Consider the following 25,993-nt stretch of genomic DNA (forward strand, 5'->3'; position numbering starts at 1 on the left):
TATCTCTCCTCTGTGGTGTGTCCACCTAATCCTTCTCTTTGTTTTAGTAGTAGTAATTAGAGGTCGGCCGATTATGATTTTTCACCACCGATTATTGGAGGACCAAAGAGACGATTTTAATTGGCCACTTTTAAAAAAATTGTTTTTTATTTTATATATATATATAGTTTTTTTGTAATAATGACAATTACAACAATACTGAATGAACACTTATTTTAACTTAATATAATACATCAATAAAATCAATTTAGCCTCAAATAAATAATGAAACATGTTCAATTTGGTTTAAATAATGCAAAAACAAAGTGTTGGAGAAGAAAGTGAAAGTGCAATATGTGCCATGTAAGAAAGCTAACATTTAAGTGCCTTGCTCAGAACATGAGAACATATGAAAGCTGGTGGATTCGCCAATGCGCACCACATCGATTATATGCAAAGCAGGACAGGCTAGATAAACTAGTAATATCATCAACCATGTGTAGTTAACTAGTGTTTATGATTGATTGTTTTTTTATAAGATAAGTTTAATGCTAGCTAGCAACTTACCTTGGCAACGTAAAGCAGTTGGTTAGAGCGTTGGGCTAGTTAACGTAAGGTTGCATCCCCAAGCTGACAAGGTAAAAATCTGTCGTTCTGCCCCTGAACAAGGCAGTTAACCCACCGTTCCTAGGCCGTCATTGAAAATAAGAATGTGTTCTTAACTGACTTGCCTAGTTAAAAAGGTTTTTAAAAAAAATAATATTATATATATATATATATATATATATATATATATATATATATATATATATATATATATATATATATATATATATATATAATATATATATAATATATATATATATATAATAGACAAATAGGTGGCCAAAAAAAACGATTCCCGATTGTTATGAAAACTTGAAAATCGGCCATTCCGATTAATCGGTCGACCTCTAGAAGAGACCTCTGGTGGCATGTCTGGGTGTCTGATCTGTGTACTAGTAGTTTAAACAGACATCACTGTGCATTCAACATGTCAATACTTCTCACAAATACAAGTAGTGATGAAGTCAATCTTTCTTCTACTCAAATCAATCCAGTCCAATTACTTGAGCCTGGAGAGATTGACACATTAGCTTTCCGTGTACATTTAAGGGCCAGCCGTACTGCCCTGTTCTGGGCCAGTTGTAATTTTCTTAAGTCCCTCTTTGTGGCATCTGACCACATAACTGGACAGTAGTCCAGGTACGACAAAACTAGGGCCTGTAGGACCTACCTTGTTGACAGCGTTGTTAAGGCAGAGCAGCACTTCACCAGTAGGTAGTGAGTGGCACGGTCCCACCTCACCAGTAGGTAGTGAGTGGCACGGTCCCACCTCACCAGTAGGTAGTGAGTGGCACGGTCCCACCTCACCAGTAGGTAGTGAGTGGCACGGTCCCACCTCACCGGTAGGTAGTGAGTGGCACGGTCCCACCTCACCAGTAGGTAGTGAGTGGCACGGTCCCACCTCACCAGTAGGTAGTGAGTGGCACGGTCCCACCTCACCAGTAGGTAGTGAGTGGCACGGTCCCACTTCACCAGTAGGTAGTGAGTGGCACGGTCCCACTTCACCAGTAGGTAGTGAGTGGCACGGTCCCACTTCACCAGTAGGTAGTGAGTGGCACGGTCCCACCTCACCAGTAGGTAGTGAGTGGCACGGTCCCACTTCACCAGTAGGTAGTGAGTGGCACGGTCCCACTTCACCAGTAGGTAGTGAGTGGCACGGTCCCACCTCACCAGTAGGTAGTGAGTGGCACGGTCCCACTTCACCAGTAGGTAGTGAGTGGTACGGTCCCACTTCACCAGTAGGTAGTGAGTGGTACGGTCCCACTTCACCAGTAGGTAGTGAGTGGTACGGTCCCACTTCACCAGTAGGTAGTGAGGGGTACGGTCCCTAACAGTTGCACAGTGTAGTCTACTCTAAGGGAACTATCAATCTCCTCCCTTCATAATAAATCAACATTTACTGTAGGCAATACCATAAACATGTCCTTAAATGTCTGCACTGCTCTTCGTAAAACACCATAAACTACTGCCCTCAATGACCCAGAGCTGTAATACAACTCCAATCGTCTTATTTGACATTGCCTGACATTTTGCAGCATTAATGAAGGTCAATAAACTTTGACATTGGCAAAGATAAGATAAGATTCAGGCTCACTATGACTGATCTCATAGCTAAAGCAAAAAGTACCACAATCATCAACATGGCATAATGTTAGAAGTCCTATCACTACACAACATGATAATGTTATCTATATTAACTGTAGCTACATGATATGATAATGTTGTTAAACTCCCTCAACGTCAGCAAGACCAAGGAGCTGAATGTGGACTACAGGAAACAGGGGCGGGTGCACACCCCTCATCCACATCCACAGTGGAGGGTCAAGATCCTCTGTGTCCACATCACTGAGGACTTAACATGGTCCTCTCACACCAGCACAGTGGTGAAGAGGGAACGGCAGCGCCTCTTCTCCCTTAGAGGTTGAAACCATTTGGCATGGCCACTCAGATCCTTAGGAACTTTTACAGCTGCACTATGGAGAGCATCCTGACTGCTTGTATTACCATCTAGTATGGCAACTGCAGACGGAATGCCTTACAGAGGGTAGTACAGACAGCTTAGCGCATTACTGGGGGTGAGGTCCCAGCCATCCATCCTTACAGAGGGTAGTACAGACAGCTTAGCGCATTACTGGGGGTGAGGTCCCAGCCATCCATCCTTACAGAGGGTAGTACAGACAGCTTAGCGCATTACTGGGGGTGAGGTCCCAGCCATCCAGGACTTACAGTGGGAAGAAAAAGTATGTGAACCCTTGGATTTAATAACTGGTTGACCCTCCTTTGGCAGCAACAACCTCAACCAAACATTTTCTGTAGTTGAGGATCAGACCTGCACAACGGTCAGGAGGAATTCTGGACCATTTCTCTTTACAAAACTGTTTCAGTTCAGCAATATTCTTGGGATGTCTGGTATGAACCGCTCTCAAGGTCATGCCACAGCATCTCAATCGGGTTGAGGTCAGGACTGACTGGGCCACTCCAGAAAGCGTATTTTCCTTCTGTTCAAGCCATTCTGTTGCATCACCTAACTTCTGTTGAGCTTCAATTGGCGGACAGATAAGCCTTACATTCTCCTGAAAAATGTCTTGATAAACTTGGGAATTCATTTTCCCGTCGATGATAGCAAGCTGTCCAAGCCCTGAGGCAGCCCCAAACCACGATGCTCCCTCCACCATAGTTGACAGTTGGGATGAGGTTTTGATGTTGGTGTGCTATGCCTTTTTTCTCCACACATAGTGTTGTGTTCCTTCCAAACAACTCAACTGTAGTTTCATCTGTACACAGAATATTTTGCCAGTAGCGCTGTGGAACATCCAGGTGCACTTATGCAAACCTCAGACGTGCAGCAATGGTTTTTAGACAGCAGTGGCTTCTACCGTGGCGTCCTCCCATGAACACCATTACTCTTTAGTGTTTTACGTATCGTAGACTCATCAACAGAGATGTTAGCATGTTCCAGAGATTTCTGTAAGTCTTTGGGTGACACTAGGATTCTTAACCTCATTGATTATTCTGCGCTGTGCTCTTGCAGTCATCTTTGCAGGACAGCCACTCCTAGGGAGAGTAGCAACAGTGCTGAACTTTCTCAATTTATAGACAATTTGTCTTACCGTGGACTGATAAACATCAAGGCTTTTAGAGATACTTTTGTAACCCTTTCCAGCTTTGTGCAAGTCAACAATTCTTAAACTTAGGTCTTCTGAGATCTCTTTTGTTTGAGGTATTGTTCACGTCAAGCAATGCTTCTTGTAAATAGCAAACTCAAATTTTGTGAGTGTTTTTTTATAGGGCAAGGCAGCTCTAATGAACATCTCCAATCTCGTCTCATTGATTGAGGACTCCAGGTTAGCTAACTCCAATTAGCTTTTGGAGAAGTCATTAGCCTTGGGGTTCACATACTTTTTCCAACCTACACTGTGAAAGTTTAAATTATGTATTCAATATAGACAACAAAAATACAATAATTTGTGTTTTATTAGTTTACGCACACTGTGTTTATTGTTGTGACTATGTCAAAATTATGCAGAAATCTAGGTACTGTCTTCACTATTATTCTACAGTGTAGAAAAATAAAGAAAAACCCTTTAATGAGTAGGCGTGTCCAAACTTTTGACTGGTACTGTATATATATCCTGCAACTGGTCACTATTACTTCTGTTTACATGTATATTCACCTATCACACATACACTGACACTCTAGCACACACACACCATTATACAGCTGCCATATTGTTTACTATTATTATTAAACCTGCTAACAGTCACTTTCTCCTGATCCCTGCCTACATGTACATATCAACCTTAACTACTCCAGTATTCCTGCACATTGTAAATGTGGTACTGGCATTGACCCTGTCTATAACTTACATTCTTCTATTTATTTATTCCTATTAGTGATACTATTTTGACATTGAATACTGCCCTGTTGGGTAGGGCTTGCAAGTTAAGCATTTCACTGTACCTGTCCATGTGACTAATAAAACTTGAACTTGAAACTAAGCCAAGTGTGGAGCCATGTGAAAAGTCACGGGACAGCAGTGTGACGAGCGTTCAGTTCACACGCCCAGGGAGCCCTTGTAGGCATAGTAGTGTAATATAAGAGACTCTTCTCTCAGAGTGAATAAGGTAGAACAGGAGGAGGCGGACAGCTAGTGAGGCTACTTCACAAGAACACTGCCGCCTTCACTACTAAACTGTGTCACTGCTCTCACGCTTTGCATGCACTGGAACAATGTGTGTGATAACAGTCTATAGCTTACTGTATATAGAACAGGCCAGACTCCTATACAGCAGTAGTCTCCTTTGGTCCATGATGAGCCCTCTAGCAAACTGACAGGCAGGGGGGGGCATTCCAGGGGGCTCGCCCTACACAAGTTACTGTGCAGATTCTGTAGTCCAGATCCCATACATTTTAAACTTATTTATTTGGGATGCAAAATGATTTGTAGATCAGTGAGTTTTTTTTTTTAAATCAGGTTGGCCGATCTTGGAGACATGCTGAGTAAGTGTGACCATCTCTGCAGCGCTGGCCTGGCTGCAGCAGGGCTGGCCTGGCTGCAGCAGGGCTGGCCTGGCTGCAGCAGGGCTGGCCTGGCTGCAGCAGGGCTGGCCTGGCTGCAGCAGGGCTGGCCTGGCTGCAGCAGGGCTGGCCTGGCTGCAGCAGGGCTGGCCTGGCTGCAGCAGGGCTGGCCTGGCTGCAGCAGCGCTGACCTGGCTGCAGCAGCGCTGGCCTGGCTGCAGCAGGGCTACGGTAAACCACCCCACTGCTACAACGTGCTAAGTGGCTGTAAGCTGAGGCATGTGACAGGAGGAAAGGGGACAGGGACTGAGGGAAACAAGGAGCAGTTTCACAACACCTGCCCTGGTCAGAACTTATTGCAGAAACAGGTTCTTCTGGGAAAGTTTGACAGAAAACCCATGGTTGATGTCCACAATCTAGGGTTGTGTCCCAATGGCACCATATTCCCTATATAGGGAAAATAGTTCCGTTTAAGAGGCACCTAGAGGTCTTGTAAAAAGTGATAGCAATGCATTATAATAGGTCATTCTAATGAATTATTCATGAACCTTCTGTGACCATTACACTAACAAGGAGTAGCATTACAACAACCTGCATCTGATGCAGAGGGATGAAGAACTTTGACAGAACACAAATGATAACATTCACTCACTCCATCAAGGAAATGACAGGTTCAGAGAGGACTGGTTTTCCTACACCCAGTATTCAACCCACAGCCACCACCATCAAGTCCACCTTACTGAAATTATACTGAACAGAAATAAATGCAACAAAGATTTTACTGAGTTACAGTTCATATAAAGATATCAGTCAATTGAAATACATGTATTAGGCCCTAATCTACAGATTTCACATGACTGGGAATACAGATATGCATCTGTAAGTCACAGATACCTTTTTAAAAAAGGTAGGGGCGTGGATCAGAAAATCAGTCAGTATCTGGTGTGACCACTATTTGCCTCATGCAGCGCGACACATCTCATTCGCATTGTGTCGATCAGGCTGTTGATTGTGGCCTGTGGAATGTTGTCCCACTCCTATTCAATGGCTGTGCGAAGTTGCTGGATATTGGCGGGAACTGGAACACGCTGTCGTACACGGCGATCCAAAGCATCCCAAACATGCTCAACGGGTGACATGTCTGGTGAGTATGCAGGCCATGGATGAACTGGGACAATTTCAACTTCCAAGAACTTTGTACAGATCCTTGCGACATGGGGCTGTGCATTATCATGCTGAAACATGATGGCAGCAGATGAATGGCACACCAATGGGCCTCAGGATCTCATCACAGTATCTGTGCATTCAAATTGCCATCAATAAAATCCAATTGTGTCATTTTCCGTAGCTTATGCCTGCCCATACCATAACCCCACGGCCACCATGGGGCACTCTGTTCACATTGACATCAGCAAACCGCTCACCCATACAACATCATACACGTGGTCTGCAGTTGTGTGGCTGGTTGGAAGTACTGCCAAATTTTCTAAAACGACATTGGAGGCAGTTTATGGTAGCGAAATTAACATTCAATTCTCTGGAAACAGCTCTGGTGGACATTTCTGCAGTCAGCATGCCAACTGCACACTCCCTCAAAACATCTGTGGCATTGTGTTGTGTGACAAAACTGCACATTTTAGAGTGGCCTTTTATTGTCCCCAGCACAAAGTGCACCTGTGCAATAATCATGCTGTTTAATCAGCATCTTGATATGCCACACCTGTCAGGTAGATGGATTATCTTGGCAAAGGAGAAATGCTTACTAACAGGGATGTAAACACATTTTAGAGAAATAAGCTTTTTGTGTATGGAAAATTTCTGGGATCTCCTATTTCAGCTCATAACTTTCAGCTCAACACTTTACATGTTGCGTTTATATTTTTGTATGTTCAGAATGGACAGAGCTGTATAAAGGTCTTTGACACTTGCAAAAAAATGATGCGTGGTCTAATGATCCCCTGTAGTCTAAAACAGTTGGAAGTATGATTTATGTGGTTCTATTGTTTAATTAAATGATGTTCTATTATATCGAGGGACCATTTTGCTGGTGTCCGTTCTATATCCTGTAGCTGACATGCATTTATCTGGCCTGGTAAACCGCTGGACAGTGAACACATGAGGACTACAACAAACCATCACACACAGCAGCATGACAACCAGACCCCCGCGCACAATTAGTGACGCCACATGCTGTGTCTGTCTGTCCGAACCGCGAACCGGCGGCGACTTGACAGTGGCCCGATGTAGCCTGAAACTCTTCAAGAGAGATGCCTTTAAAAAGTCTGGTGTGTTTTCAACTGACTTTTAGCGGTCTGATGACAAGCTGATCAGAAGCTTCAAACCTTTATATATATAGCTTAACTATGCTAGTCAGTGGTGGTTAGCTAGCTAGATGATGAACAATCCAGAGTCTGTGGAACCCCCGAGGGGAATCAAAGACAGAAATTCGACAGCTAATGTAGCTGGCTAAGCTATTGTTTAATGACAACTTGCCATAGCAAAGACAACAATACCATGAGTTAGCGCCACAATCTCTGATAGTTTACGCAAAATGAGGCTAATTTGCTAGCTAGTCAAGACTGATAAAGGCAAGCCTTTAATTTTGGGTCCCAGTACTGTCTCGCGGGGACAATGTCATCTCCACCCCTTTTCTTGGAATCCAACTTTGTCAAGTCATCGCACGAGTTGGCATGGCCTTGTAGTCACATCGCTTTGCACTCAAGTCCATTGGCGGACAGAGCTAACTGGAGCTGGCTCACTAGTTAGCATCTAACGCCATTGTGGATGGATGGTAATGCGAACGTTAGCTAGCTCAACTACCTAGCCGCGGCATCGCTAGAGACTCAGCCAGCCGCAGTTTGCATTTCAGCGAACGCTCTGCCGATGCCTTTTTACTACCAATGTAAAGGTGCCCAGATGTTTTACCCAAATGTCGGTGGCACTGGCTAACCACTGAACCATATCCAACGTTATTATAGATAGTTAAACAAGTACGCAATACCAACTGATCATGATCTTCTTGACAACCAAGCAGCATGTAAATAACTGCCAGCTACTCATATCTCCCTCCTCGACTCTGATCCTCCGACCTGACATTCTAGAAGCCCCCATTCTACCTCGAAAACATTCTACTTGACAAAAAAACCCGCAGAAAAGCACTTTGGTTGGATCTCGTACCATTCTCTTCACCGTTGAGACTCAGGAAGAGCTTCTCCGATGCCTTTATCCATCTATCGGCGGTGTTCCTTTCTGTTAGCCTTGGAAGGAAAGTCCAGTTGTCGCTGGTGAAATCTGCCCTAGATGCAGCTCCAGCGGAAGGTTGCTTTTTCATAATTGTGCGACTCCGAACTGACGCCGCTGCGTGACGAAGCCAGCTGAGTCAGCCCCCGAGCACTGAGCACGTCACATGACGGGGAGGTCAAATACCAGAATATTTATATATTATTTGATTGATTAATACCCGCATTAATATTAAAGTGTATTGCTATGGGATGAGTGTTTGGATAAGTATATTATGCAACAGGCGTAAGCGTGTACTGTAAACAGGTTTCTAGGTCAATGTGGTAGATCTACATACTTCTCATTCTCAATCTGACTGGTATGTAGGCAAGAAGTGGCAAGTCACGAGTAATAAGCTACAACAGGCTGAAACATGACGAACTCCACAGATGAACCCCAAAAAATACAATTTTGCAACAGTACAGAAAGCCACCTCTAACTCGTTCTCCCTCTTTACTGTTTTGTCCAAATTTGATCTCTCCATCTCCCTCCCTCTCCCCCTTCCCAGGCCTTCCTCCCCCACCCTCCCTCTTTCTCACTCTCTCCGTACATTTATGAGGATGGTAGTTAGACAATACAAATCTATAAAGTAATTCATTAATGGGTACCATGGGCTCAGTAGTCAGTCAGTCAGTGTCTTTCCAAACTCAGATCACTAACTAAGTTAAGTAGTAGCACTGACCAGCCCCATCCCCACAGTGACCTAGCTCACAGGTGGACAAAGATATCTGCAAAAGGCCGGTGTGGGTGCAGGCTTTTGCTCCAGCCAGGCAGTAACACAGCTGATTCAACTAATACAGTGAGTTTTTGTTAGTCTATAATTATTTCAATCAGTTACGTCATAGTTCTAACTGTGAGCTTTAAAAAGACATGATGTGTTAGATAAAGTACAGGCCATAGAACACATAATAAGGACACACTCAGAGCTCAAATCAGATTGGACTAATTTAAAGGCAACAAAAGCAATCAAAGATTGTGTAAATAAAACAAACAAGTTATACAGAAAACCCCAGAACAGCTGTTATCGAATATTTTTTTTTTTAAATCTTCACCGACAGTTTAACTTTGAATTTAAAATCCCCCAAAACCTGCCAACATGAGTATTAAAGTGCTTTCTCAATAAATCACTTGTATCTTTTACCAAGGCAACACAGTTAAGGCATCATTTTAATATTATAGTTCTTAGCCACTAGTTAGCCACTGCATTCTTAGCCACTAGTAAGCCTCTCAAATTAAACTGTCTCACTGCCCAATCAACAGAGACCCACACGGTACAACCCATACCCCTAACCCACCCCTGACCCCTCCCCAGTATAAATCCTTATTGATTGATAGACTATAGTATTTCCCTTGCATCCCATGGATGATAAACTAGATGCTTGATTTGAAGAGTAGAAAGAGCCCCTGTGGTTGGTTTGTTAGTTGTCTCCTAGATCAGCTGTAGTCAGCACTTTCCTCCTCCGCTGCCATAGTCAGGTGTTCCATCTAGGAGAGAACAGAGAGGAGGAGAGGAGTTTATCAGTAGAACACAGACATAAGTGATACAACATAAAGCTTAGTCCAGTAGCCAACAGACAGTCTGCTTTGCACAGCTCAGGCTAATTCAGGAGGGTGGAACTGTACAGAACGTTCATGTAGAACAGTCATTTATCTTCGTTGTCATAGAGAATAGCCTATTGTGTTTGTTCTATGCATTGCATTTCTAACTGCAACGTTCTGAAAATGTTCACCCTTCTGAACAGAAGCAAACCACAGGTTTACAGAAAGCATGACGATACGCACATGACAAAACAAACAACAAACAAAGCTCCCACGTGGCAACTCCCCCTCTGAATAAAACACAGCTGCACGGGGAAAATTCAAACTCATGAAAACGTTATGAGATGGTTGTATTCTGGTTAGGAAAGATGGACAGCTGTTGGGAAAAAATTAAGGGATGCAGACATTGACAAACAGACTAAAGAAATAAAACAATAGAAATACTTTTCTAACCAAAATGTGTGTGTCCAAGCTAGAGTGAAATCTGTGGCGCCACTGGCATTTCCAGGACTCTAGTGACATCTAGTGACCATGTCGGATACTGCTGGTCTGAGTGTGTAACATGATATTACACATAACTCAAGTTGACATTCCAGTGTTATGTTTTTGATTTGCTAAAGGTTTGAAGTAAAGGCTGTGAAAGAAGAAAACATAATGCTAGTCTAGAGACATAGGGTAGCTAGATGGCAGGGAGGATGCAGTAGAAGAGAGTGTGAGTACCGTAAATTCCGGACTATAAGCCGCAACTTTTTTCCCAGGCTTTGAACCTCGCGGCTTAAACAATGACGCGGCTAATATATGGATTTTTCCTGCTTTCAATTTTATTTTATTTTTTTCAAAAAAACACATTCTGTGACGTGTCAGTTTTTTGGCGGCATGAAGCTTTCATTAGACCAATGAAATTGCCGAACGGGTTAAGGTCAAACAACTTTTTTGTTTACTGTTTAGATTAAATCGAGCGCTCTCAAACTTCCCATCATTCTGATTACGGTAGTCATTTTGTCACCCTCATCATGGCAAAGACACGGAGAAATGCATATGATGCAGCTTTCAAGTTGAAGGCGATTGATCTGGCTGTTGGAAAAGGAAATAGAGCTGCTGCACGGGAGCTTGGTCTTAATGAGTCGATGATAAGACGTTGGAAACAGCAGCGTGAGGAATTGACTCAGTGCAAAAAGACAACTAAAGCTTACTGCAAATGTTCTATTTTTTGTTACAAGCCGTGTTTCGTTAAAGCCCATTTATTTTGTTACAAGCCGTGTTTCGTTAAAGCCTACTTATTTTTGTTACAAGCCGTGTTTCGTTAAAGCCTGTGTAAAGTTCATTTGTTTCAATGTACCGGTAGACACCTGCGGCTTATAGACATGTGCGGCTTATTTATGTTCAAAATATTATTCTTTTTTAAATTCAGTGGGTGCGGCTTATATTCAGGTGCGCTTAATAGTCCGGAAATTACAGTAGCCCTTACTGGCCTCAGGGGTTAGAGGTCAGGGGGTGAAAGCACACCTGGCAGTAAGGGTTCCCTGGTGGAGTCCAACACCTGATGGAGATTAAATCATCGTCATCATCATCATTACATCACACACTACTGAATATCAACCCTCCATATTAGAAATACATAATGAGAACAAAAACATGTATAATCAAATTTTAATTCATTTCCTGAGTTGTGTGAATTCAAATGGAATTAGGCCCAAACCCTTTGAAGTGATAAAATATTCAATGAAATAAATTGAATCCCCACCACCTAAGGAAAATGTCTTGTCCTCTCACCTCGTATGTGGTCCCATTCCAGAACTGCCTCATCTCCCCTCTCCTCCAGGCCAGCAGAGCAGATCCTAGCAGGGTGAATGGAACCAGGTAGAGCAGGGCTGGCTGCCCCATCTTAGTCACCAACATCACCGCAAACGTCAAAACCATACCACACAGGTAGGCTGGGGGAGGGGTGGAGAGGAGATGATCAACACCATGATGATAATGATCAGTAACATATTGATAATGTCCATGTCGTTACCTATGCAGCAGCAGAAAAGGTAGACCTTCTTGGGGCTGTTGACCCACACATCAAACCTGCTGCAATAGGCCACAAGAAGACCTGTTGGACCAATCAGCAAACAGAATATATGAAGGTCTGAAGCTATCGTCCAATGAGAAGGCAGAACAGAAGGGCATGAAGATGGAGCTGATACTGAAGCTTTAGATCGCACCAGGAAGAAAATGACCTTATGAACAGATCTAGGATCAGCTTACACGCCACACATCCTAATTATAACCATTATAGAGGGAAGCATAACATTGACCTTAGATCATTGTCTAGAGACATGGACCCATATGGCTCTGGTTATTGTTGCAAAGCTACAGGTAATTTACCAAAGTTACCAGAATCTTCAGTCATTTTGGTAATTAACAGGTAATCTATGGCAATCTATGGTAATTTATCTGTGTCCATTTTGTCCATGAGTTTCCAGTGGATAGACCATATGGTTCAATAAATTTTTTTTTAACCTAATTAATGAAAAAAGCATTTCAACAACAATGGCATTTTTAAAAATTAACTCTGCAACTCTTCCAACTATCGACTTTCTTCACAACTGTCACCAGTTTGGCACCAAAACATTGACAACAAAGACATATTAACATAGTTAAATGAATAGAAGGATATTTCATGCTGAAACCCTCCTGTTAAACATTAATGGTACTCACTAAGTTGATGGTTCATATTTAGGATAATGTTTATAGTTTTGTCATTATTTTATGATTGTATATATTTTATTGTATATAGATAATTACAGACACCTGTGATAATCTGAAGTACCCAAAAAGCCCACTAGATGGTATCTAATTAAATAAAAACGTACGTTACCGTAATTCTGGTAGTTTACTGGTAAACTTTTAAAGTTTACAGTAATATACCCTCCCTTTGCAACCCTAGCTCTGGTCAAAAGTAGTGCACTATATAGGGCATAGGATGCCATTTAGGATGCAGACATGTTTATCTCACCTGGTACGATGATGTCCCCATAGCCCAGGATGGAGAACTGCATGCCACACAGGTTCTGTGTCCACGCAGAGAACCGTGGAACACGCATCACTACCGGGAGCTACCAGGGAGAAAACACAGGCAACGGTCAACTACCAGTCAACTAATGATTCAATAAAAACATTAACACTCTGTTAAATAACAATTGACTAACAGTTAACTAAAGCTCAACCAAAACTCAAATCAATCACAGAGACATAGAGGATTCACTACGATAGAATCTGAATCAACACCAATGACAGTACTTCCATTAAAAAACATAAAACAGACATACATGTAATGTAAATATGCCAACTGTCAAGCCATTGTGTTTGTTAATGACATGAACATGAGACACACAGGAAAGCAATCAGTTCACCACCAAATCACACAACAAATATATCAATGTTTTATTAAATGCAGATAAAGCCCTCTCATTATTTAAACTCTTAGGCTACAACGTAATTACTTGAGATTGTGTAATATTGTATAGTAGTATCGTAAAGTTTGTTAGAGCCAGGATTACGTGATAAAAACTGAACAAAAACTCTTGGTCCTCCACATGACGAATCAGGCGTTAACACAGCTGTCACGTGACATAAGAGCCATGTGACAGTTGGTCGGTATGTGCTGTATGTTCTGTCTCTCAATTCCATTTCAATTTTAGGGTCTTTATTGGCATGGTAAACATATGTTTACATTTCCAAAGCAAGGAACAATCTACAATATTTATATAAATGCCCATTTATTCTTGAAGAATACGTCTTATAAACGCCTTATGAACTTAGTAGAACTGTCTTACCCCAGCATAACATAAATGCCTTATGAACTTAGTAGAACTGTCTTACCCCAGCATAACATAAATGGCTGTTTTACTTCATTGTTTGTAAACAATGTCTTCTTAAAACTAACAACATATATCTCTAAACTATGGCTTTAAACATATGGCTTAATACAAACAATGGTCTAGCGCAGAGATGAATTGATAATTAACAGTACATATGAAGCTGAGTAGTAAAGAGATGAATTGATAATTAACAGTACATATGAAGCTGAGTAGTAAAGAGATGATTTGATAATTAACAGTACATATGAAGCTGAGTGGTAAAGAGATGATTTGATAATTAACAGTACATATGAAGCTGAGTGGTAAAGAGATGATTTGATAATTAACAGTACATATGAAGGTGAGTGGTAAAGAGATGATTTGATAATTAACAGTACATATGAAGGTGAGTGGTAAAGAGATGATTTGATAATTAACAGTACATATGAAGGTGAGTGGTAAAGAGATGATTTGATAATTAACAGTACATATGAAGCTGAGTGGTAAAGAGATGATTTGATAATTAACAGTACATATGAAGCTGAGTGGTAAAGAGATGATTTGATAATTAACAGTACATATGAAGCTGAGTGGTAAAGAGATGAATTGATAATTAACAGTACATATGAAGCTGAGTGGTAAAGAGATGAATTGATAATTAACAGTACATATGAAGCTGAGTGGTAAAGAGATGATTTGATAATTAACAGTACATATGAAGCTGAGTGGTAAAGAGATGATTTGATAATTAACAGTACATATGAAGCTGAGTGGTAAAGAGATGATTTGATAATTAACAGTACATATGAAGCTGAGTGGTAAAGAGATGATTTGATAATTAACAGTACATATGAAGCTGAGTGGTAAAGAGATGATTTGATAATTAACAGTACATATGAAGCTGAGTGGTAAAGAGATGATTTGATAATTAACAGTACATATGAAGCTGAGTGGTAAAGAGATGATTTGATAATTAACAGTACATATGAAGCTGAGTGGTAAAGAGATGATTTGATAATTAACAGTACATATGAAGCTGAGTGGTAAAGAGATGATTTGATAATTAACAGTACATATGAAGCTGAGTGGTAAAGAGATGATTTGATAATTAACAGTACATATGAAGCTGAGTGGTAAAGAGATGATTTGATAATTAACAGTACATATGAAGCTGAGTGGTAAAGAGATGATTTGATAATTAACAGTACATATGAAGCTGAGTGGTAAAGAGATGATTTGATAATTAACAGTACATATGAAGCTGAGTGGTAAAGAGATGATTTGATAATTAACAGTACATATGAAGCTGAGTGGTAAAGAGATGATTTGATAATTAACAGTACATATGAAGCTGAGTGGTAAAGAGATGATTTGATAATTAACAGTACATATGAAGCTGAGTGGTAAAGAGATGATTTGATAATTAACAGTACATATGAAGCTGAGTGGTAAAGAGATGATTTGATAATTAACAGTACATATGAAGCTGAGTGGTAAAGAGATGATTTGATAATTAACAGTACATATGAAGCTGAGTGGTAAAGAGATGATTTGATAATTAACAGTACATATGAAGCTGAGTGGTAAAGAGATGATTTGATAATTAACAGTACATATGAAGCTGAGTGGTAAAGAGATGATTTGATAATTAACAGTACATATGAAGCTGAGTGGTAAAGAGATGATTTGATAATTAACAGTACATATGAAGCTGAGTGGTAAGAGATGATTTGATAATTAACAGTACATATGAAGCTGAGTGGTAAAGAGATGATTTGATAATTAACAGTACATATGAAGCTGAGTGGTAAAGAGATGATTTGATAATTAACAGTACATATGAAGCTGAGTGGTAAAGAGATGAATTGATAATTAACAGTACATATGAAGCTGAGTGGTAAAGAGATGAATTGATAATTAACAGTACATATGAAGCTGAGTGGTAAAGAGATGAATTGATAATTAACAGTACATATGAAGCTGAGTGGTAAAGAGATGAATTGATAATTAACAGTACATATGAAGCTGAGTGGTAAAGAGATGAATTGATAATTAACAGTACATATGAAGCTGAGTGGTAAAGAGATGAATTGATAATTAACAGTACATATGAAGCTGAGTGGTAAAGAGATGAATTGATAATTAACAGTACATATGAAGCTGAGTAGTAAAGAGATGAATTGATAATTAACAGTACATATGAAGCTGAGTAGTAAAGAGATGAATTGATAATTAACAGTACATATGAAGCTGAGTAGTAAAGAGATGAATTGATAATTAACAGTACATATGAAGCTGAGTAGTAAAGAGATGAATTGATAATTAACAGTACATATGAAGCTGAGTAGTAAAGAGATGATTTGATAATTAACAGTACATATGAAGCTGAGTAGTAAAGAGATGATTTGATAATTAACAGTACATATGAAGCTGAGTAGTAAAGAGATGATTTGATAATTAACAGTACATATGAAGCTGAGTAGTAAAGAGATGATATGATAATTAACAGTACATATGAAGCTGAGTAGTAAAGAGATGATATGATAATTAACAGTACATATGAAGCTGAGTAGTAAAGAGATGATTGATAATTAACAGTACATATGAAGCTGAGTAGTAAAGAGATGATTTGATAATTAACAGTACATATGAAGCTGAGTAGTAAAGAGATGATTTGATAATTAACAGTACATATGAAGCTGAGTAGTAAAGAGATGATTTGATAATTAACAGTACATATGAAGCTGAGTAGTAAAGAGATGATTTGATAATTAACAGTACATATGAAGCTGAGTAGTAAAGAGATGATTTGATAATTAACAGTACATATGAAGCTGAGTAGTAAAGAGATGATTTGATAATTAACAGTACATATGAAGCTGAGTAGTAAAGAGATGATTTGATAATTAACAGTACATATGAAGCTGAGTAGTAAAGAGATGATTTGATAATTAACAGTACATATGAAGCTGAGTAGTAAAGAGATGATTTGATAATTAACAGTACATATGAAGCTGAGTAGTAAAGAGATGATTTGATAATTAACAGTACATATGAAGCTGAGTAGTAAAGAGATGATTTGATAATTAACAGTACATATGAAGCTGAGTAGTAAAGAGATGATTTGATAATTAACAGTACATATGAAGCTGAGTAGTAAGAGATGATTTGATAATTAACAGTACATATGAAGCTGAGTAGTAAAGAGATGATTTGATAATTAACAGTACATATGAAGCTGAGTAGTAAAGAGATGATTTGATAATTAACAGTACATATGAAGCTGAGTAGTAAAGAGATGATTTGATAATTAACAGTACATATGAAGCTGAGTAGTAAAGAGATGATTTGATAATTAACAGTACATATGAAGCTGAGTAGTAAAGAGATGATTTGATAATTAACAGTACATATGAAGCTGAGTAGTAAAGAGATGATTTGATAATTAACAGTACATATGAAGCTGAGTAGTAAAGAGATGATTTGATAATTAACAGTACATATGAAGCTGAGTAGTAAAGAGATGATTTGATAATTAACAGTACATATGAAGCTGAGTAGTAAAGAGATGATTTGATAATTAACAGTACATATGAAGCTGAGTAGTAAAGAGATGATTTGATAATTAACAGTACATATGAAGCTGAGTAGTAAAGAGATGATTTGATAATTAACAGTACATATGAAGCTGAGTGGTAAAGAGATGATTTGATAATTAACAGTACATATGAAGCTGAGTAGTAAAGAGATGATTTGATAATTAACAGTACATATGAAGCTGAGTAGTAAAGAGATGATTTGATAATTAACAGTACATATGAAGCTGAGTAGTAAAGAGATGATTTGATAATTAACAGTACATATGAAGCTGAGTAGTAAAGAGATGATTTGATAATTAACAGTACATATGAAGCTGAGTAGTAAAGAGATGATTTGATAATTAACAGTACATATGAAGCTGAGTAGTAAAGAGATGATTTGATAATTAACAGTACATATGAAGCTGAGTAGTAAAGAGATGATTTGATAATTAACAGTACATATGAAGCTGAGTAGTAAAGAGATGAATTGATAATTAACAGTACATATGAAGCTGAGTAGTAAAGAGATGAATTGATAATTAACAGTACATATGAAGCTGAGTAGTAAAGAGATGAATTGATAATTAACAGTACATATGAAGCTGAGTAGTAAAGAGATGAATGTATTAACAGTACATATGAAGCTGAGTATAAAGATGATTTGATAATTAACAGTACATATGAAGCTGAGTAGTAAAGAGATGATTTGATAATTAACAGTACATATGAAGCTGAGTAGTAAAGAGATGATTTGATAATTAACAGTACATATGAAGCTGAGTAGTAAAGAGATGATATGATAATTAACAGTACATATGAAGCTGAGTAGTAAAGAGATGATATGATAATTAACAGTACATATGAAGCTGAGTAGTAAAGAGATGAATTGATAATTAACAGTACATATGAAGCTGAGTAGTAAAGAGATGAATTGATAATTAACAGTACATATGAAGCTGAGTAGTAAAGAGATGAATTGATAATTAACAGTACATATGAAGCTGAGTAGTAAAGAGATGAATTGATAACAGTACATATGAAGCTGAGTAGTAAAGAGATGAATTGATAACAGTACATATGAAGCTGAGTAGTAAAGAGATGAATTGATAATTAACAGTACATATGAAGCTGAGTAGTAAAGAGATGAATTGATAATTAACAGTACATATGAAGCTGAGTAGTAAAGAGATGAATTGATAATTAACAGTACATATGAAGCTGAGTAGTAAAGAGATGAATTGATATGATAATTAACAGTACATATGAAGCTGAGTAGTAAAGAGATGAATTGATTTGATAATTAACAGTACATATGAAGCTGAGTAGTAAAGAGATGAATTGATATGATAATTAACAGTACATATGAAGCTGAGTAGTAAAGAGATGAATTGATATGATAATTAACAGTACATATGAAGCTGAGTAGTAAAGAGATGATTTGATAATTAACAGTACATATGAAGCTGAGTAGTAAAGAGATGAATTGATATGATAATTAACAGTACATATGAAGCTGAGTAGTAAAGAGATGAATTGATATGATAATTAACAGTACATATGAAGCTGAGTAGTAAAGAGATGAATTGATTTGATAATTAACAGTACATATGAAGCTGAGTAGTAAAGAGATGAATTGATTTGATAATTAACAGTACATATGAAGCTGAGTAGTAAAGCGCTGGGGTCTTACTTTCTCATATGGAGTCGAGGGTTCGGCTGACACCTCCACCGTGTTACCCTGCGTCGAGACAGAACACCCCAACCAGACGCAGTCAGTTTGCATCCCAAATGGCACTCTATTCCCTACATAGTGCACTACTTTTAATCAGGGCCCATAGCGCTCTGGTCAGAAGTAATGCACTACATAAGGAATAGGGTGCATTTGAAACGCATCCTCAGACAGTCAGCCATTCAGACCCAGAGGGGAATCTAATCTACACAGCAATGCTGCAACGGTACACAGCAGATGAGATCACAGCTACGCAGCATGATTCTAGTTAGGGGCAGGAGTGTTTACTGGGTCGGGGAACACTCAGTCAAGGAAAACTCCTGACCCTACTGATTGTTAATCAAGCCATTTTAACATGCAGAGATTGAAGATTCAAGTTTTGACAGACAGAGAAAGAGACATATAGGCAGACAGGCAGACAAACAGATGAGTGGTTACCTTCTCTCCTGCTGCATCTGGACCTAGGGCCACTTGGACCATGATGCTCTCCCCATTCTGTAAATATAAAACATTTAAAACATGGGACAATGTATTTAACCTTTCTATTAAAATAAATAGGACAATAACATTGCACTGTATTTAAAGGGGAAAGTGACTCACCGGCATGAACAGAGGAGTGATGAAGACAAAGAACACATCATACAACAGCAGCAGACTCAACAGGATCACACAGATCTGAGGGGGAGAAAGAGGGGGGGGAGAGAGAGAGGGGGGGTGGAGGAGGGATGGAAGTCAGTTGAGGGGGAGACAGGCGAGGTGGAGAGAGAAGAAAGAGAGAGGGAAAGAGAGAACAGATGTTTAGAGACGTGTCCATAGACTTAGTTAGACGACATCTTTTTACCTGACCCGTTATGGCGTCTGTGATAGTATAGGCAGCGCCATTGAGGCCATCCCCATTTTGAAGTAGTAATTTTTCTTCTACTACTTCTATGAGTTGGTAAACAAACTGAAATGGTGCATACTGCCACCTGGAGTGTGTTGTTTGAACAGGTATAAAGCCAAGGTTGGTGATCTTCTGCCATCTGCAGTTACGGAATGTTTTCTCACGAGTAAAATTCATTGGCTGATCCCACCCAGTTGACTACTTTAAAATGGTGGAAGTCCTCAATGTCAATGTAAAAACAGTTTATTTCCAAGTAGTGATCTATCTCTATGGACGTGTCCAACTGTCTCAGCCAGAGTGTGGCCCTCTTTGTGACTGAAGATCAGAGATCAGAGGGTCAGAGTGATGATTTCACCTTGAAGTTGGACAGTGAGATGGTCTTCAGGAAGTTGAGACAGAAGGCCACACCCAGGAGGTCCTGCAGGATCCAGATCCATCTGGCAATAAAGTAGAGTACAAGGTATATTTTCTTCATTTTTTTCAACAACACACTTCAGCCTGTCAACTAAGTATTAAATATAACCAAACTGATTAAATAAAAGGTAATAAAGAAATAGGTTATAAAGTGCATGTCAAGCTTCCTCACAAACATGAGGACAACCATTGACAATGGTTCCTGTGCTTTACCCTGAAATGGCCCAGGAATTCATTGTTAGTTTAGTTTTAGAGTTTTATAAATGCAAAAATGAGAGCATTTTCCAAGTAATGATCCAGTGAATGAGTAAATGTATAATCTGAGTGAGCTACAATGTGTGTGGGTGGAAAGGGAAGTGAAACCACATTCTCTAGAACATTATAATTATCCACCATGCTTTCGCTCATGGAAAAGTTTCATACGAGATTAGCTGTGGACCGTGTGTTGCTGTTGTAGACTGGGGACATTTCATTATCCTGTCCACTAATACTTCTACTGTGCTAAGGTCTAAGGACAGTCACTAGCCTGTATGAATACACACACAAACATTACCCACCATGATGTTATTCTGTTATTGGAAATTAGAGAGACTAAGAGTTTCTGTCTGTCAGAAAGTACATCTCAAATTGCACCCTACTCCCTATAAGTGCACTACTTTTGACCAGCATAAGTAGCACTATATAGGGAATAGAGAACCATTTGAGACACATTCAGAGACAGTAGTCAGAGTCAATGAGGCAGTGAGTGATGCTGAACTAAATTAAAACTAAACTAACTGCAACAACACACCTCTACTCTGCTGATGACGTCCAAGTCCTCCACACTCCCTCACCCCAAACCCCACTTCCTGCTTCCTGTCCCACCCACAGAATTCCCAAGGGGTGTGTCTGTGTGTGTGTCAGTGTGTGTGTGTGTGTGAGATAGACAGTACCTGTCCTCGTTCCTGTAGACTCCCCAGACCACAGCTACGGTGACACACACAGCAGACAGCAGCACCGACCTCACAGATACACTCCCACCCAAGACCGTCACACTGGAGGAACACAACACACATGAGAGAAGAGAGAAAGACCGCAAGCAACCACAGAAAGGTTCGTATGACTCACAAAAACACGTGTGTGTGTGAGAGAGAGAGAGAGATGTTCAAGGAGACTGGTATGTGTCTGATTCACTTTTTTTTTTTTTTTACTTCTCAGAACTTCCATATGAAACTATGACCTATGAGTTGTTTATGTCAGACAGAGGAACAGACAGGGAGGACAGATGTCTATGGAACAGACAGAGGAACAGACAGGTAGGACAGATGTCTATGGAACAGACAGAGAAACAGACAGGGAGGACAGATGTCTATGGAACAGACAGGGAGGACAGATGTCTATGGAACAGACAGAGGAACAGACAGGGAGGACAGATGTCTATGGAACAGACAGAGGAACAGACAGGGAGGACAGATGTCTATGGAACAGACAGAGGAACAGACAGGGAGGACAGATGTCTATGGAACAGACAGAGGAACAGACAGGGAGGACAGATGTCTATGGAACAGACAGAGAAACAGACAGGGAGGACAGATGTCTATGGAACAGACAGAGAAACTGACAGGGAGGACAGATGTCTATGGAACAGACAGAGGAACAGACAGGTAGGACAGATGTCTATGGAACAGACAGGGAGGACAGATGTCTATGGAACAGACAGAGAAACAGACAGGGAGGACAGATGTCTATGGAACAGACAGAGAAACTGACAGGGAGGACAGATGTCTATGGAACAGACAGAGGAACAGACAGGTAGGACAGATGTCTATGGAACAGACAGGGAGGACAGATGTCTATGGAACAGACAGAGGAACAGACAGGGAGGACAGATGTCTATGGAACAGACAGAGGAACAGACAGGGAGGACAGATGTCTATGGAACAGACAGAGGAACAGACAGGGAGGACAGATGTCTATGGAACAGACAGAGGAACAGACAGGGAGGACAGATGTCTATGGAACAGACAGAGGAACAGACAGGGAGGACAGATGTCTATGGAACAGACAGAGAAACTGACAGGGAGGACAGATGTCTATGGAACAGACAGAGAAACTGACATGGAGGACAGATGTCTATGGAACAGAGAAACTGACAGGGAGGACAGATGTCTATGGAACAGACAGAGAAACTGACAGGGAGGACAGATGTCTATGGAACAGACAGAGGAACAGACAGGGAGGACAGATGTCTATGGAACAGACAGGGAGGACAGATGTCTATGGAACAGACAGAGAAACTGACATGGAGGACAGATGTCTATGGAACAGAGAAACTGACAGGGAGGACAGATGTCTATGGAACAGACAGAGAAACTGACAGGGAGGACAGATGTCTATGGAACAGACAGAGAAACAGACAGGGAGGACAGATGTCTATGGAACAGACAGGGAGGACAGATGTCTATGGAACAGACAGAGGAACAGACAGGGAGGACAGATGTCTATGGAACAGACAGAGGAACAGACAGGGAGGACAGATGTCTGTGGAACAGGGAAATCATACTTTACGTTGTTACTATAGAAAACCTTGACTCTGTAAATACCATGATTTTAATGAGCTGTGACATTTGTCAGACAATACTTTGTTTTCCTTGTTTGGGGGGGGCTATGTTATGTTATGGGAAAAAAGTTTGAATTGGGATGAAAACCCCAGGAAAATGGTGACACTCTGTGTGTGTGTGTGGTGTGTGTGTGTACCTCATGGGGCTACACTTGGCCAGGTCCAACAGGGCGTCCAGACAGCTGAAGAGGGCGGTGGCTGACGCTAGGCAGAATATGGCGATGATCACATACACTGGAAAACACACACACACAACGTGTCAAAACACTCCTGAACTAAATCATTATGATACAATCACTGAGTGTCTAACAGCTTCTGGTGTGGTATGTTTGCTTTGCATATAAAACTGTTAATAAACGTAATACATTATGAAAATGTAATACAAAATATATTAAGCAGTGTTTGTGCAGAGTGAAAGACTCACCCAGGTACTTGTAGAAGAAGTACATGAGTACCAGCATCAGACACATCAGACCTACAAAAATGACCACCTTTAGGGGAGAGTACAGAGCCAAGTCCCCACTGTCACTCTTCTCCTCTCCTCCTCCTCCTCCTCGAGACGCACTCAGCCTCTCTCTGACACACAGACACACACAACACACAGACTGTTACACAGAGTGTAGAGTGGCTGAAGAGTGGACAGCATGCATGGCTGTCCTTTTCCGAAGGACATAAAGAAACGTGTGTGTGCAGTCTCACCTCTCACAGGCTCCGCTCCAGTAGCCTCCCAGAGCAACAGTCACCACTCCTATGAGAAGCATGACCACAATGCTGACATCAAACACAGGCACCGCCGGGGCATACAGCCTAACCTGCATCTCCTCACCAAACACCTGGAGAAACACACAGATATCAAACACTAACACACCTGAGACACACACACTACTGTCTCATGTCTATTCTTATTGATTGAAAGAAATACTGTATTTGAGAAGTCAATTAGAAGGCGTGAATAAGCACTATACCATATCTTAAAGTGAGTTGTAGTGACCTCTATACCAGAGGACCTACAGTATCAGAGAACTCACACTCTGTGCGTCCAGGAAGTCCATGTATCTCATCAGAGCCAGCGGAATCTGGACTTTCTCATACTCTGTCACATTGGCTCCCGGGGGACTCTTTAGAAGCAATCAAATGAGAGATAAAACAAAACACATGTCTTAAAAAGCACACACAAAGATGTAGGCCTATCATGTTATACCATAGATGTAAATTAAGTGTTGCATCATAAAGTAAACTATTACCATAGATTTAGTGCTGGCAACGATCAGAGCGGCAGCCCCCAGGTCTTGGGCTACCACAGCCTTCTGGCTGAAGTTACACTCCCCTCTCATGACCACCACCACCTTGCCTCTCACTATGGCTGGGCTCACCCCTGCAGAGCTACACAGTTTCCTGGACGACAGGTTCACCAGGGGATACGCAGTCTAACACAGGACAACAGGTACAGTTAGACAATCAATATATTAATAGCTATGATGTATTGTCACTGTAGCAAGGCTGAATCCCAGAGCCACCTAACAGCAGGCTGGATGTCAGGTGAGGTTCACGAAGTTATGTGGGTTCACCAACAGATAGTAAAGTCTAACACAGTTGAGGCTGGAGCAATTGGGGGTATAGGGCAGCTGAATATCAGAATGGCGATGTTGCTGGACTGGACTTACAGCAGCACTGAGTGAGAGTGACAGGTTGGTCCATAAGGAGTTGTAGACCAGGCAGTATTCTTTATCTGTGGCTCCATTTGAGATGTGCAAGATTGCCTCTTGACAGATCACCTGTGTGGAATAAAAACAGTAACTAAGTTAAATACATACAACCAACATGTATTTCAAAGTAAACAAAGTATAAGAAACAACAACAGATCGTTTGTTCAGAGACTGATCAGTGTTAGCAGTGTAACACTTTTTCATTACACTGTCAGTATCTGTTCCACTCTGAAGCTTGCCTGGAAATGTGGGTACTTCCCCATAGCCAAGCCATAAAAGAGCTCAGCTGGCAAACTAAGCTGGTGGCTAATTGGCTAACTAGCTACATGAACATGGCAAACTTGCCTAACAGGAGAGACACTCGAAATTACAATTGTAAAGGTGACATTAACCATTTGTCAAATAAATATCACGTAGTTGTCGACATAGTTGGACGTGGCTTGCATGCTAGCTAGCTACATCTATCTCTGTACTGTTATAAATACCGTGAGCTAACTAGCCAGCTTTAGCTAGCATAACAGCTAACTGACTAGTTTACCTGAGATGACCGGAGAATGACTGATAAAATAATAATCCACGGAGTTTTTGCCATGTCGGTAACATACAGAATTGAGTAAAAATCGGATTCAGAAGAAAAAAAACTAGCATCTGTGATTGGGCACACCACTAGTTTCAATATCGTCCCTTTTATTGTACTCGCGTCATCGTTTTTTAGAGTTAGCAATTCCCTTCCTGTTTCTCATGCTGATGGATCTCGTGACAGCAGACAACATTTTGGCAAACGCTGACATGCACTGCATTTTATCAATGCATTCACTGTTTCCATATCATTAGATGTCAATATTTATTCTCAGTATAAATATCATGGGAAAGGTTGTTTATGTAACTGTCTTCAAGTGTACCAAAGATAATTATAACTAACCCAAGATAGTTCACCTGTGATGTGTGGTTACACCTTCTGTTTGTGAGTGTACGGGAAACTAAGGCATCCATTACAACCAATGACTATGATTATTGTGCTTTCAAGACAACTGGGTAAAAGAAACGCGGTAAAATCATGACGTCCGTGATCTTCAGGTCAGAAGAAGGAGCTCTAGAAAGATGGCCTAGTTTCCGACTTGGAATTCCAAGTTGGTTAATCCATTGGAAGAGAAAGCCCGGGGTCCCTCCTCTCTGACCTTCTCCTCCAATGAGGAGGCGGGTTGAAACGACATGAGATTTTCAACCTTGTCCACATATTGACCATGTAAGGGGGTAAGTGTTAATAACATCTACTTATCATAGTGATGGGTCATTAAACTGAGGATGTTTCCC

General features: G+C 40.4%; 2 protein-coding genes across 8 annotated transcripts in view; both read right to left on the minus strand.

Moving 5' to 3' along the window:
* The window catches only part of LOC115203342 (transient receptor potential cation channel subfamily M member 7), a 111,958-nt gene extending 103,493 nt beyond the window's left edge, over window positions 1-8,465 (minus strand). For 2 of the 4 annotated variants that reach the window (XR_003880151.1, XM_029767961.1), the window contains exon 1: window positions 8,282-8,465. Coding sequence is in view for 3 of the 4 variants with exons in the window: in XM_029767961.1 (XP_029623821.1) it covers window positions 8,282-8,284 (3 nt within the window). In the remaining variant the exon portion in view is untranslated. The remainder of the gene's footprint in view (window positions 1-8,281) is intronic. The other 2 variants (XM_029767960.1, XM_029767959.1) reach the window with 1 other exon arrangement.
* An 850-nt stretch (window positions 8,466-9,315) lies between these two features.
* On the minus strand, window positions 9,316-25,745 carry LOC115203343 (signal peptide peptidase-like 2A). Of its 4 annotated transcripts, none has more exons than XM_029767962.1 (17): window positions 25,616-25,744; window positions 24,638-24,748; window positions 24,218-24,400; window positions 24,002-24,091; window positions 23,673-23,806; window positions 23,398-23,549; window positions 23,111-23,207; window positions 21,307-21,408; window positions 20,316-20,397; window positions 19,678-19,752; window positions 19,516-19,572; window positions 19,039-19,086; window positions 12,924-13,023; window positions 11,937-12,017; window positions 11,696-11,856; window positions 11,429-11,462; window positions 9,316-9,868 (listed from the first exon to the last, which is right to left on the minus strand). In XM_029767962.1, the coding sequence occupies exons 1-17, from the start codon at window positions 25,670-25,672 to the stop codon at window positions 9,828-9,830; spliced, it is 1,605 nt and encodes a 534-aa protein (XP_029623822.1). In that variant the 5' UTR covers window positions 25,673-25,744; the 3' UTR covers window positions 9,316-9,827. The 4 variants fall into 4 exon arrangements, with proteins under 4 accessions (XP_029623822.1, XP_029623823.1, XP_029623825.1 ...); XM_029767963.1 differs by lacking the exon at window positions 25,616-25,744 and adding an exon at window positions 25,218-25,426; XM_029767965.1 differs by lacking the exon at window positions 11,429-11,462 and having other exon boundaries at window positions 25,616-25,745.
* Window positions 25,746-25,993: the final 248 nt, after the last annotated feature.

This window comes from Salmo trutta, chromosome 12 (assembly GCF_901001165.1).
Source record: "Salmo trutta chromosome 12, fSalTru1.1, whole genome shotgun sequence".
NCBI classification, from domain to species: domain Eukaryota; kingdom Metazoa; phylum Chordata; class Actinopteri; order Salmoniformes; family Salmonidae; genus Salmo; species Salmo trutta.

What these genes read in the sequence shown, in the direction of transcription:
- LOC115203343 (XM_029767962.1), bottom strand. Translation starts at nt 25,672, where the DNA reads ATGGATGCCTTAGTTTCCCGTACACTCACAAACAGAAGGTGTAACCAC. An exon ending in TTGCCAGCACTAAATCTATG is followed by an intron (nt 24,092 to 24,217) that starts GTAATAGTTTAC and finishes TTGCTTCTAAAG; the next exon opens with AGTCCCCCGGGAGCCAATGT. An exon ending in CAGATGCAGCAGGAGAGAAG is followed by an intron (nt 19,087 to 19,515) that starts GTAACCACTCAT and finishes GTCTCGACGCAG; the next exon opens with GGTAACACGGTGGAGGTGTC.